General features: G+C 34.5%; 1 protein-coding gene across 1 annotated transcript; it reads right to left on the reverse strand.

The window, feature by feature from the left end:
* Positions 1–8,101: 8,101 nt before the first annotated feature.
* Positions 8,102–9,302, reverse strand: LOC110450361 (galactoside 2-alpha-L-fucosyltransferase 1-like). Its single transcript, XM_021497839.1, has 2 exons — positions 9,023–9,302; positions 8,102–8,770 (listed from the first exon to the last, which is right to left on the reverse strand). The coding sequence occupies exons 1-2, from the start codon at positions 9,198–9,200 to the stop codon at positions 8,109–8,111; spliced, it is 840 nt and encodes a 279-aa protein (XP_021353514.1). The 5' UTR covers positions 9,201–9,302; the 3' UTR covers positions 8,102–8,108.
* Between the last annotated feature and the right edge of the window lie 2,850 nt (positions 9,303–12,152).

Consider the following 12,152-nt stretch of genomic DNA (forward strand, 5'->3'; position numbering starts at 1 on the left):
CCGCAGAAAATTACTCAAACTTAGTCAGAATCATCTTTGGTGAATGAGAGTATTACTTTGTAAAATTGAGATTCCTACCCCAACCCCTGGGGCCAGGGCGGGGCCCCAAAGGGAAAATTAACCAATATTTCAAAAATCTTCTTCTCCAGACTCAGAGGTACTACACTCATTTTCTCTGCATGGAAAGAAAGATCATCAGGGGCTTTACTTAAATTGTAAATTTCAGGACCCCCAAGCTATCCGTTCTCCCTTGGGGAGGGGGTAAAGTTTACTATAGTTTATATAGGGAAATAACACTTTTGGGTATATTTTGACAACTTTCTGTAGGAAATTATTTTTACTTGGTGAGAATTATCCTTGGAGGAAGATGGTTTCAAATTGTAAAATTAAGATTCCTACCCCAACCCCTGGGGCCAGGGCCGGGCCCCAAAGGAAAAATTAACCAATATTTCAAAAATCTTCTTCTCCAGACTCAGAGGTACTACATTCATTTTCTCCGCATGGAAAGAAAATCACCAGGGGCTTTATTTAAATCGTAAATTTCAGAATCCCCGAGCTATTTGTTCCCCCTTGGGGAGGGGGTAAAGTTTACTATAGTTTATATAGGTGAAGTAACACTTTTGGGTATATATTTTATCCATTTTCAGCAGAAAATTATTACTTGGTGAGAATTATCCTTGGAGGTAGATGGTTTCAAATTGTAAAATTGAGATTCCTACCCCGACCCCTGGGGCCAGGGCGGGGCCCCAAAGGGAAAATTAATCAATATTTCAAAAATCTTCTTCTCCAGACTCAGAGGTACTACAGTGATTTTCTCTACGTGGAAAGAAAGATCATCAGGGGCTTTACTTAAATTGTAAATTTCAGGACCCCCGAGCTATCCGTTCTCCCTTGGGGAGGGGGTAAAGTTTACTATAGTTTATATAGGGAAATAACACTTTTGGGTATATATTTTATCCATTTTCAGCAGAAAATTACTCAAACTTAGTCAGAATCATCTTTGGTGAATGAGAGTATTACTTTGTAAAATTGGGATTCCTGCCCCATCCCCAGGGGCTAGGGCGGGGCCCCAAAGGGAACATTTACCAATATTTTCAAATTCTTATCCTTTGATGACATGACAAGTATTGTATTTCACTTAGTTTACATGCTGATTTCCACATCACATCTAAACAATAAAATAAAGCTACCAGTACCTATGATATAACTCAGGTGACCGCTAAGGCCCTTGGGCCTCTTGTATAAATATGCTTTCTACTTTTTGACTTTTGTGAAATTTTCAAATTTGCTTAAAAATTCTATTTGTGTTTTTAACACTTACTATATCTGTAAATGTATCTTACAAGACTAGATCTGTTGTGTTATTTTTTTTAAGTATCGTTTGATTCTGGCAACTAACGACATAGTTAGGTTGATTTCAAGGAAACAAGCCTGCATTTTTATTATGTAGACAACACCCATTGACAATTAATTAAACTAGCCCGGAAATACTTTTCCATCCGTACGTAAGAGATGGATGTTTTGCTGCAAATTATTATCCTGTTGTTTAGACAAGATTTCTACATCCACTTCAGCCAACATTGGAATTAGGTACTGATATTAACCAACGAAAAAACACCTGGGGTTATGCGTTCGATTTTTAATGTGGAATGCTTTGTAATGACAGCTCAGCGTAAGAAACTGCATGCTTGTATAGATCTGGAAATCACTAGTAGTACATGGGAGATCATATCGATGTCTTGTATCGCTTGGGCTAACAAGGTTTCTATAACTCAACTATGTTAGTCCCAAAGGAAGTAGGATCTTTATTTTGATAATTAGAATGCATGATCTGACTGCACTAGGAGTAGAGATCTATAACGTACTGTGTATAGTTTGAGATTTGCTGGTATGGATGTTTTCAAAGAATTACATTCAGAAAGTTTTAAAGGTATTTTGTAGAAGTATGTTTTATGTAAATTCTTTATTTCTCACTGCATCCTTATTGATATCATGTAGATATCATCATGATCTGCTCAGGAAATGTTTACATGTGTAGGTGTGGAAATCCTTATTTGTGTTTGTAAAAGTCTTTACATCCATTAAACATCCCTTTACTAAATTTGTAATGGATCTCTGTTTCAGCATGTATTATTTTTGCTTATGTCATTGTCACTTAACTGAGGAATTAGCCATCATTGAGATTCTGTATAGCATCAGTATTTAATTTAGCGGTTAACCGATTGCAAGGGCATGCACACGTAATCATGATTTTCATATGATTGCATGTATTGGTAGAGGATACTAGTTTAAAATCAAACCTTACCATTTAAGTATACTGGAGTACAATGTGTTTTAGAATATGAATGAATCTTATCAGCGAGTTTTAGCTTACCTGACACGAAGGTGATTTGTGCGTCGTCCATCAATTGTTTCTTTGAACAAACACTTCTTAAGAACTTGAGGACCTAGGGCAATGGTATTTGACCAGTAGGTACATGTACCTGTGATGGAATGCTATAAAGTTTCTTTAAATAATGATTTTTACCTGATTTGATGGTCATAGGCCCGGGGTCAAATATGTAAAAACCTTTAACCAACTTCTTACCTGTCCGAGGGAGTAAAAACTTGGATATAAAAATATGGGTTCAATAAAATATATTGCTTATTGTAATTATAGTAAAGGCTTTATTTATTCTTAATAACATATTGAGCATGAAGATCACCTTACATATGGTCAAGATACAGTGTATGATAAAATGTACAATATTTACAGCTGTATATACTGTAGATACTATATATTGAAGTGCGTCAATATTTCAAAGTGTTTTGTTGAATAACAGGTAATGTCTTCAGTTTTCTACACAGGGAAGATTATATAAGAGGTAAATATGATATTATATAAATGCATTTGTTCTTTGGGGTTTGATAGGAGAATTATTTATTCATTAGTTTTAACTATTATACTTTTAGTTGAACTGTTTTTATCCAGATTATATCCATTGCTTAACTTGAAGTGTTGTGCTTGTTTCCTGATTTGTTTCTCGAATTATTTTCAACAGATATAATGTCATAAAGAGTGTGTATGATAAAATATAGTTTCATATGTATGCAATGTAATTGTTAATCATCAATGCTAATTAACAAATAACACATATTCAAATATACAAATGACATTCAAATTGTGTACGTATGGTTATGTTTGATGTGTAACTACTTTCCTAGTGTCCACTGATATAACTATAAGCTATTGTCATGCCGGTTAAAAGTTTCAAATTTGCTGTTTTCATTTAGCAATGGTATTGGGATCCTTAACAACATTCATATTTGTACATACATTATATACCTGTGATTTTTGTAGATTTCTTCCAGACGATTCCTGAACATTATGTAAAAACAAATCCCATTACATGTACCTAGAGACAAAATCGTTTCCCAAAATCTGAATGATTTCCATGGGAAAAAGCACGAGTCCATGAACCAAATAACTGTCATACAAGTCATTGCATATATTATGTGCATTGAATTCATTGTTGAAATACAATGAGTATTTTATTCTTGAAAGATCAAAGAAGTATTTACAATTTTGTTATCCTGAAACATTCCATTTTAGAAAAGTGTGATAATATATCAAGTGAAACCTCCATTTAAGACATGTTTTGTCCTCATTTTTGCAGTTTTGATAAAGAGGAATTATTGTTGATAAAAATGCGTAAGAAATTATGAACTACATTGCTTATATTTGAAAGAGTTAGAAGCTTTTCGTCGTTCTGATGTAGATGTGAGAAAACACATCCGAATAATTACAATAAGATTTGCATATTTTAATTAATTTTATGTGATTTTAATTTCATTACTATGCAGGCAATACGCACACTTTGGTACCAAATGTTAAAAGTACTCTGATGTTTTTATTTATGTCATGCACTGTTGATCTTTGTTTTATCCATAAATCTCGAGCTTCACTATTATTTGTGTTGTTTATTGACCACAGTGTGTAGATTACGCAGCTACAGAGTGTGTACAAAAGCAACTACAACCTTTAAAATTGTCCATATGAAAATGGTTTTGCTTTCGTGGACAGAAAATCAATTATATTGCGAGTGCTCAAATCTGAAACTAAGATTATTCGATGCGAATCAAATTATTTAGACTATGGTTGTGATAAATACACGTGTTGTTTGTAATCACGGGTGTCGTTCGCCTCAGGAACACAACAAAACGTCGACGGGAATCTAAAACTTCCTATAATCATGAAATTCCAAAATCTATTTGTTTTATTATACCGTAACTAGCCACCAGACATATTTTTATGAAAATCGGTACTCCAAGTTACATATTTAGGCATATGTAACTTGTCCTGAGACCTGTAGTGTTTTTTCCATATGCATTTTGTTATATTTATTACAATTTCAACATGAATATCACTTGAGATAATTTGTTTCCTAAATACAACTACTGTCGACTTCTTTCATCTTTTGATTAGTTTGTAATCACGTCTTAGTGTGATAATTTGTTTATACCAAAATATAAATTTGTTTCTGTGATGGTACTGTTATAATACAAGTATATAGATTTTTCTGACCAGGGACACCATTTACATCGTTATATAATTCAACTTTGGTAGTTTTGATTTAAACATGTTTCTTTTCTTCATTTACTGAGCAGTTAACTCGGAGAACTGACGTTAGCTATTTATAGCTCACAGAACTTCTAGTAATTCTTCAATTTATTCTAAACGTACAATTCGTGATATTTTATTGGTTGTAATGAGTTTAATGGTTATAAGGAAAAATATTTTATGGATCATCAAATATAATATCAAATATACAGATTGAGTTATATAAATTGAGATGTTATTGTAACTTATAATAAATATTTTTGTATCGAGAGTGTTTTGTTTCTGTGTGTTGCTTGTATGCGTGTGTATTTATGTTCATCATTAATTCATAATTGCTGAGCCTATTGATTTATTTTCCCTCGCTGTTTTCGTACAGCTCGGGGTAAATTGATATCCTCTCTCTGTCCGTTTATCCGTCCTTCCATCATGATTTCATTATTGAACAGTTACCTCCGTAATGTTGATGTGTTTCGATCAGTCTATTTGCTTGCACAATAGCTATACTCTGGCTAAGCTACATAAGATAAATTCATATTCAAATTTATATTATTATAAAAGATTATTGGTACTTAATTTAATTGTGAGACGCCTTCCGGAAAAAAAATAATTCCCTTATTATTGATGGGTTTTCAGTGACAACTTTCAATGTCTGAATAATTGCAACGCTCAAACCAGGTCAGGAGGAAATTATAAGCGATGCCTTAAAATATTCAATGATGTTATGAATACTTTCACCATTCTGATCGATCAATGAATTCCATACATTTGATGTAATTCACAAAAATGTAGTTACATCATGTGGCGTCTTAAGTAATCGATATATCTAATCAGTCTAAGGTTTCATATAGTGGTACGGTATATACATGAATTGTATAAGGATATTAATCTCTTTACTTTCCACAATTTGATCATACTGTGAGATAGCCAAAGTAAACCACAACTGCTTTAACAAATAAAGAAGTAATTAAACAGGTTGATTTTTCACCTTTTAAAGCTACTAGTAAGTTAATTCCTTATTGAAAATTGGAAGCTATTCCATGAAGTTCTGTTACCTTTATGAAACACCTGTTTCTATATGGTCTTGGGGTATGCAGCAACGATTCTACTTATGACCTTAGTGACCATGACATTTGTAGTGAGGAGCTCTTCAATCTAGTGTCCTTTTGTGTTTACATCAGACTTGTGTACTGGGATCAGGTATGATATGCTCGTACCTGTGAGTATGAGTAATAGATCGAACAGCAGTATTCCGAACCGTAGGAAGACAACGGAGATACCATATACAGTGCATCGCTGTAGTTAATGCGAGAGGTTACCAGCGAATGTATCGAGGTTTTGCGTGTGTATAGTGTACAAAAATACAAAATACATTAATTTTTATTGTACCTGTTTCGTACACATCGCCGACGGAATTGCCGTAATAGCATTGTCGCCAACCGTAAGCTGCAATTATTGTGTACAATTATAAAGGTACTTCAGTGTGAAAACCAAGAATTATCTTTGATCCTCAGTCAACTTCAGAATACTGGGTGGATCCAAGAACTGATGCAAGACAAACATCTTCAAAACTTGCTCCTAATGTATATATCGCTTTTCTGATAACCGTACACATCTCTGTGACTTACAGGAAAGCATACAGTAGAATAGCTTACATTAGGTAATGCCGACGAAGAAGCATATACCAGCCTGTTTGTAATACAGAAATACTTGCCTGGACCTTGCATTGATCCAAGAGGAATCTCAATCTTTGATTGTTTTTATCGTTAGATGTGATTATTCATATATGGCAAGATCGCGTCTTTTGTCACCAAATAGGACTGGATCAAGCACAGACAGCGTCTGAAGTACATGTTACTGCACTGGAGCGAATCAGACGTTTGAAAAGTGTTTCTCCCAGAACCAGAGGGTGTGTCCTCATTCCCGACTCATTGGATAAACCTGCTAGGAGTTGGTAAACATTCCAGGTAGTGGATAACACCCTTGACGGGCCCAAAATAGTGATGGTTGATTATCGTGTCGTTATACAGTATGAAATTTAAATAAGTAGAATAAGATAAACATGATAATTAACTATCATTTATTTGGGGAATCTCGATGAGATGGTCAACGCCATCGAAGGCGTCGGATAGGTCAAATAGAACTAGCCGACAACCCACAATAGACACTAATTGATAGAACAGATCAATCGAAAAGGTAAGAATTCCACAATTATTAAAAGAGCTATGGCGGGTTGCTATGCCTTTTTCCCCAAAGCTATGATCCGCTATAGTGCGCGCTTCCAACCGTGCACTGTTGTGACGCGTCCTCGGGTATTTCTATACAGGTAGCTCTATCGGAACCCGTGTCTAAGAATAGATTATTTTAAACAGACGAATTCAAGGCCATGGCTACTAATACATGCGTTTCACGATAAAGACTCAACAAAATGCGTATTTCGCGTTGTGCTGTATAAAACACAAGATCATACAATCATTACCAACAGTTTGAAAGGATTTAGTTTTCATTACTACTGCCTACGTCATGCCGTTACATGTTTTCTTAAAAACACACATCTTGATTTTGTTCTTCCTTTACCTTGGAATGAGACTGGCCTCGACGATGAATTTTCCCGCATGTTCGGTAATATCTTTGCGATAATAACACTTCATTTTTTTTGCTTTGCCTTTTATTTTCACTTCTAACGCAACAATCCCATATATTTTGTATTTCGGCATCGTTTGTTTGCGTTAAGATAATAAATCAAAATACTAGTGCCAATTGGAGGGTAAAACAATTCAGAAATATTTAAAACGATGTCTCAACTAAAAAGCGTAGCTGTAATGTACACACATACAGGGCTTTGTTGACATGATTCAATATAGAAGATAAATCAATTGGTATGTTATTACACTATCAATAAAATGTTCTATTGATTTGAAACATATTTATTACTTAATAAGGAAAATGATCACATGCCTAAATATTAAAAAAAATAAAAGTGTATCGGAATGTGGATTCGAACCTTCACTGTTCACATTTTCTGGTTACAAGCTAACTAAGTTACACATTAGGCTACATCGGATATAGACAAAAATGGAAATACAAACTGCTTTAACCCAATAACATCTGTCGCAGTTTTGAAAACTTAATCAACCCAGTTTTTAGGTCACCTAAACTTTTTACATTATCAACTTCTCCTCAAGAACCAGTGGATGGATTTAAGTCTGGGAAACCCCTTCACTTTCATAGATATAGTGAATATGGCTATATTTGCAGTATTATATTAACAATACCGAATATCTCAACAGTTCAAAAATTCATATTCAAATGGTTTGATATCTGTTCCATGCATTTTTGCTACTAAAGATTATTTACTCATCAATATTGTTTTCCGTTTTCAAAAATGCCAACTTAGGGAAATACGGGCAGTTTTCCGCCATAGCTCTTTATAATAAAAAACATAAATCTGAAATAAACTCATTTTCATCAAATGTGAATGAAAAAAGAAATTGTAATATTTGCATGATAATTACATTGGAATCCAATTTGGCGGGTAGTAATCCATTTTGTTATACTGTTCGGATAGCCAGGATTTCGGTTTCGGGTAATCTTTGTAATACACAGTTTTCCCACCTGCTAGATATGCACCCCACCATCCAAAAGTTCCGGAAGTTATAATACTGTGCTTGCACTGCGCAAGTATTGCCATGTCCAAATATGCAATACCAGTTTCACTAATAACAACGTCATCGGCAGCAAGATTTGCTTTCACCCAACTGACTGAATCACTTACAACAATAAACAAGGCGTTTTCAATTTCATACCGGAAGTACTCAAAAACCTTCCGGAAGTACTTAAGGTCCGCGACTTTATAGCCGCGTTGTAATTCACGTGGTGTGTTCATATCTCCTCGTCGCACGTGCACGCCAATCAGTGTCCTATTACCAGGGTGGAATTTATTTAAAGCCTTTGTTGCTCTTCTAATAATGTCGTCAGTAAACTGGAACAATTTTCGCACTTCCTGTCTGATATGGTGGAAATATTTCCAGGACTGAAAGTATCCGTTCAGTGTTATGTTTTTTGATTGAGTTAAGTTGTGAATTCGACAGTCGTATATTCCTGCATGATGTTCTTCGAATGAAACGTCATTTTTCATGGACACGTGATAAAAGTATTTCTGAGATTGAAAAGCTGAAAATAATAGAGATTTTTGACGTAAGAAAGGTGAAAATCCATATTGGGCAGCAACACCAAGTAATGACGCATACTTAAACATTTGGTTACCAAGGCGACCGTTCACACTCACCGTCATGTAATGGGATTTGTGAAATTCGAATAACGTTTTTTTAGAACTAGACGCATAAAACATACATTTTGGCGACTCGGCGTGTATTTGGTTTTCCTGAGAATTCGGTTTCAGCTGCAACCGCGAAGGTTTGTTACCTTGCCGTTTTGCGTCCTTGAAGAAGGAAATGTGTCCCCAATCTTCAGAGTACATGGCACTGACTAGTATAAAGTTCACCACCACCGCTAGCATGATACAGGTTATCAGAAATAGTTTGGCCCGATTCCGCAACCGAAGACACCATTGTTGTACATGTGTTACCTTCATTATGAACATTTGTCGAACGTTATTGAATCCTGTTGTAAACAATCGATCTTGTGCAAAAGACACAAACACATTGTACGTCACTGATTGACACACCGTGAAATTTAAAAACCCTGTAATCCTTTTGGGAATTCACTTTATTAATTATGTATTATACAATTATCAAGAGTACATGTTTACAGCTCCTATGCGACGTAACATAATGCTTTCTTTACACATTATTCAACAAGCCTGTCTTTCTACTCGGCGGAGCAACCACTATGTATTACCTGATCGTGGTTCAAAACGTTACGGTACAAAACACACGCCTTGTTGATATTGTTCTGGTTTGTTTCCAATTCGCTGTCTTCGTATTGTATTCCAAGCTGGTGATGCATCGATCTGTTCTAAGTCGATAGTCTAAACTCATTCCTCGGCATCACATAGGAATCCGCCCAAACCATTCAAAGACATCTATTTGTATGTTAACAATATCATAGTATGTGTACCGAAGCCATCTAAATATACCTGTCGTCATACGATCTATCTATTAAACCAAGTTCTGTGAATATCAATTAGGTTAATACAAAAATCAATGTGAAATTTGAATTATCATCCTCTTCTGAATATTACAGTTAATAACCTTACATAATTGTGTTTTTTTTATTTAGCAAGATTCTTATCCAGGAGTGTACAAATAAATTGCGTTCCGTCAAGTAATTTTGAAAAGATTGGCACTTAAGAATTTAGCTAAATGCGTTCTTATCCTAACAAAGCTTTATATAAACGAACTTTGCATTTAAATCTTCTTTATTGAAACTATTGTTTTAATCTATTACCATAAACAGTACATGAGTGTTTTAAACATTAGGCTGTTTGATTGTGAGTTATACAGTGCATAACCTTATGTCAAAAGAACTATCGGACTGTGACCGATCAATACGTATATCTTATCTGATCTAACTATGGAACATAGAACACCGTCTAAAGATATACACCGTAATGCAATAATGCGAAAACGTTCCAATTGATTAATGAGTGTGGATTACAATTAATTTCATGTTTATTCCTAAGACTAAAAACAGGGTTATACTGACTATCACTTTACATCATGCTTTTACCATTTGCACATCGAGAATTATTTATTTATAAACACTATTTTTAGTTGATTTATATTTTTATTATGATATATTTTTTATACATTTTTTTTTTAATTTCTGTTTGTTATCATTTATTTATTATTATTTGGTTTTTAATAATATAAAGTTTTAAATTTTTATTTTTTTTAAATTATTGAATTAAGGTTTTGTTTTTAATATTATCTATATATTGATATTTTTTTATTTTATTGATAATCTGTGACATTCACTAAAGACAGTAACAAAAAAATAATAGTTATGAAACCATAGTATTAACTGCAGTCTTTTTTAGTCTCATGTAATCCCATGATTTCTGGTAAGAGTAGAAGCGACAGATATAAATCCATGATACTTAATTAGCAACGTGTAGATAAGAGATAAAATTTTGTAGTATCACAAATCGATAATTAAATGAAAAATGTAAAAGAGACACATGGGTTTATATATATTTAATATACTTGTTTAGTTTACATATCCACCGACAAATTTATCGTATTGATTAGATGACGGCGTTGTGAACTATTCTGCTAGCCGATCATCGATTTTCTGATGGTTGGTACCCTTGATTCCTCACTGGGTCACATGGTTTCGACTTTAAACAACCGACATCGGAAGTATGTGTAATGACCAAACCATCTGTCGTCTCGATGACTGACCAACAAGAATTAATAACCTATTTATGTTTATACTGTAGCCGTTATACAATCAGGTACATGTCAGAAAACTAACGTTCGCCAAAGGCCTCGCAGTACTGTGATTGGAAAAATGTAGAAAATACTTCCATTAAACAAGTCCAATATGACATTTTCTCGTTAAAGGTATTGAACAATATCAATGAGGGGCTATTGAAACTAATGAAAGCATCAGACACATATTTTGATAAAGCTATTTAATAAATTTATGTTCGACTCTCCACCCAAACTAGAAAAAACAATAGATTACTGGGATTGTGAGAAATTTGGCAGAGAAATAAAACAATATTTTATGAAATAACCTGACATGTGTACATGCGCGATCTGGTTTACTACCTGTTAGTCTTTCGTGAAGAACAAGATTATCACCAGATGAAAACACAGATTTAAAATAAAATATTCTCCAGGCGGGATAAAAATCACTTCCCCTTGAGCTGATCATTTCGTTGTGTGGAATGAGAAGTCCTCGGAGGCAGCTTCGGTATAAAGGGAAAGATTGGAAGCAAGGTAATTTGCAACAAAAGATAACGATCTCCTTAATATTTAGGACGGATTGATCGAGTGGTTAACACTCCGGCCTTCCAAACAGGCGGCCGGGGTTTGATCCCCGAAGTCGTCGTACGCATGAAATATTCAGAGAAAGTGTTTTTCTCCTGCCCTCACAACAAACCCAGCTGGAGTATAAAATGGTCTGTGGTGGATGTTGCGGTATCTGTGCTGTGGCATTCAAGTGAGGTGGCACTATAAATGATACCTTGGAAGTACGACCCCACTACAAACAGAACACATTGCATCTCTAGCACACACGCAGGCATACACACATAGGGACATATTAGCCAGATGTCATAGGACAAGTAGTTAGCGCCTGATAAGGCAGTTCTTGCGAATTCCTCATAACTGTATTGATTAATGCTCATTGTATTCATTGTATTAAATTGTATATATATGTACTGTAAAGCGCTTTAGAGTGGCGTATGTTAGCTAGATAGGGCGCTATATCAAATGTTGTATATTTATTATTTTTAATATACTGCATCTTGGCTGTCTCGGTAAAATCAAGTAGGCTACTCGCCTTTGAACATATTGTTTATTTAACCATTCAGTGAAGTTGGAGTAAGTACGTCTACAAATGACAAATTGTGTAAATTTTGTGT

This window comes from Mizuhopecten yessoensis, unplaced genomic scaffold (genome assembly GCF_002113885.1).
Source record: "Mizuhopecten yessoensis strain PY_sf001 unplaced genomic scaffold, ASM211388v2 scaffold5193, whole genome shotgun sequence".
In the NCBI taxonomy this organism is placed as follows: domain Eukaryota; kingdom Metazoa; phylum Mollusca; class Bivalvia; order Pectinida; family Pectinidae; genus Mizuhopecten; species Mizuhopecten yessoensis.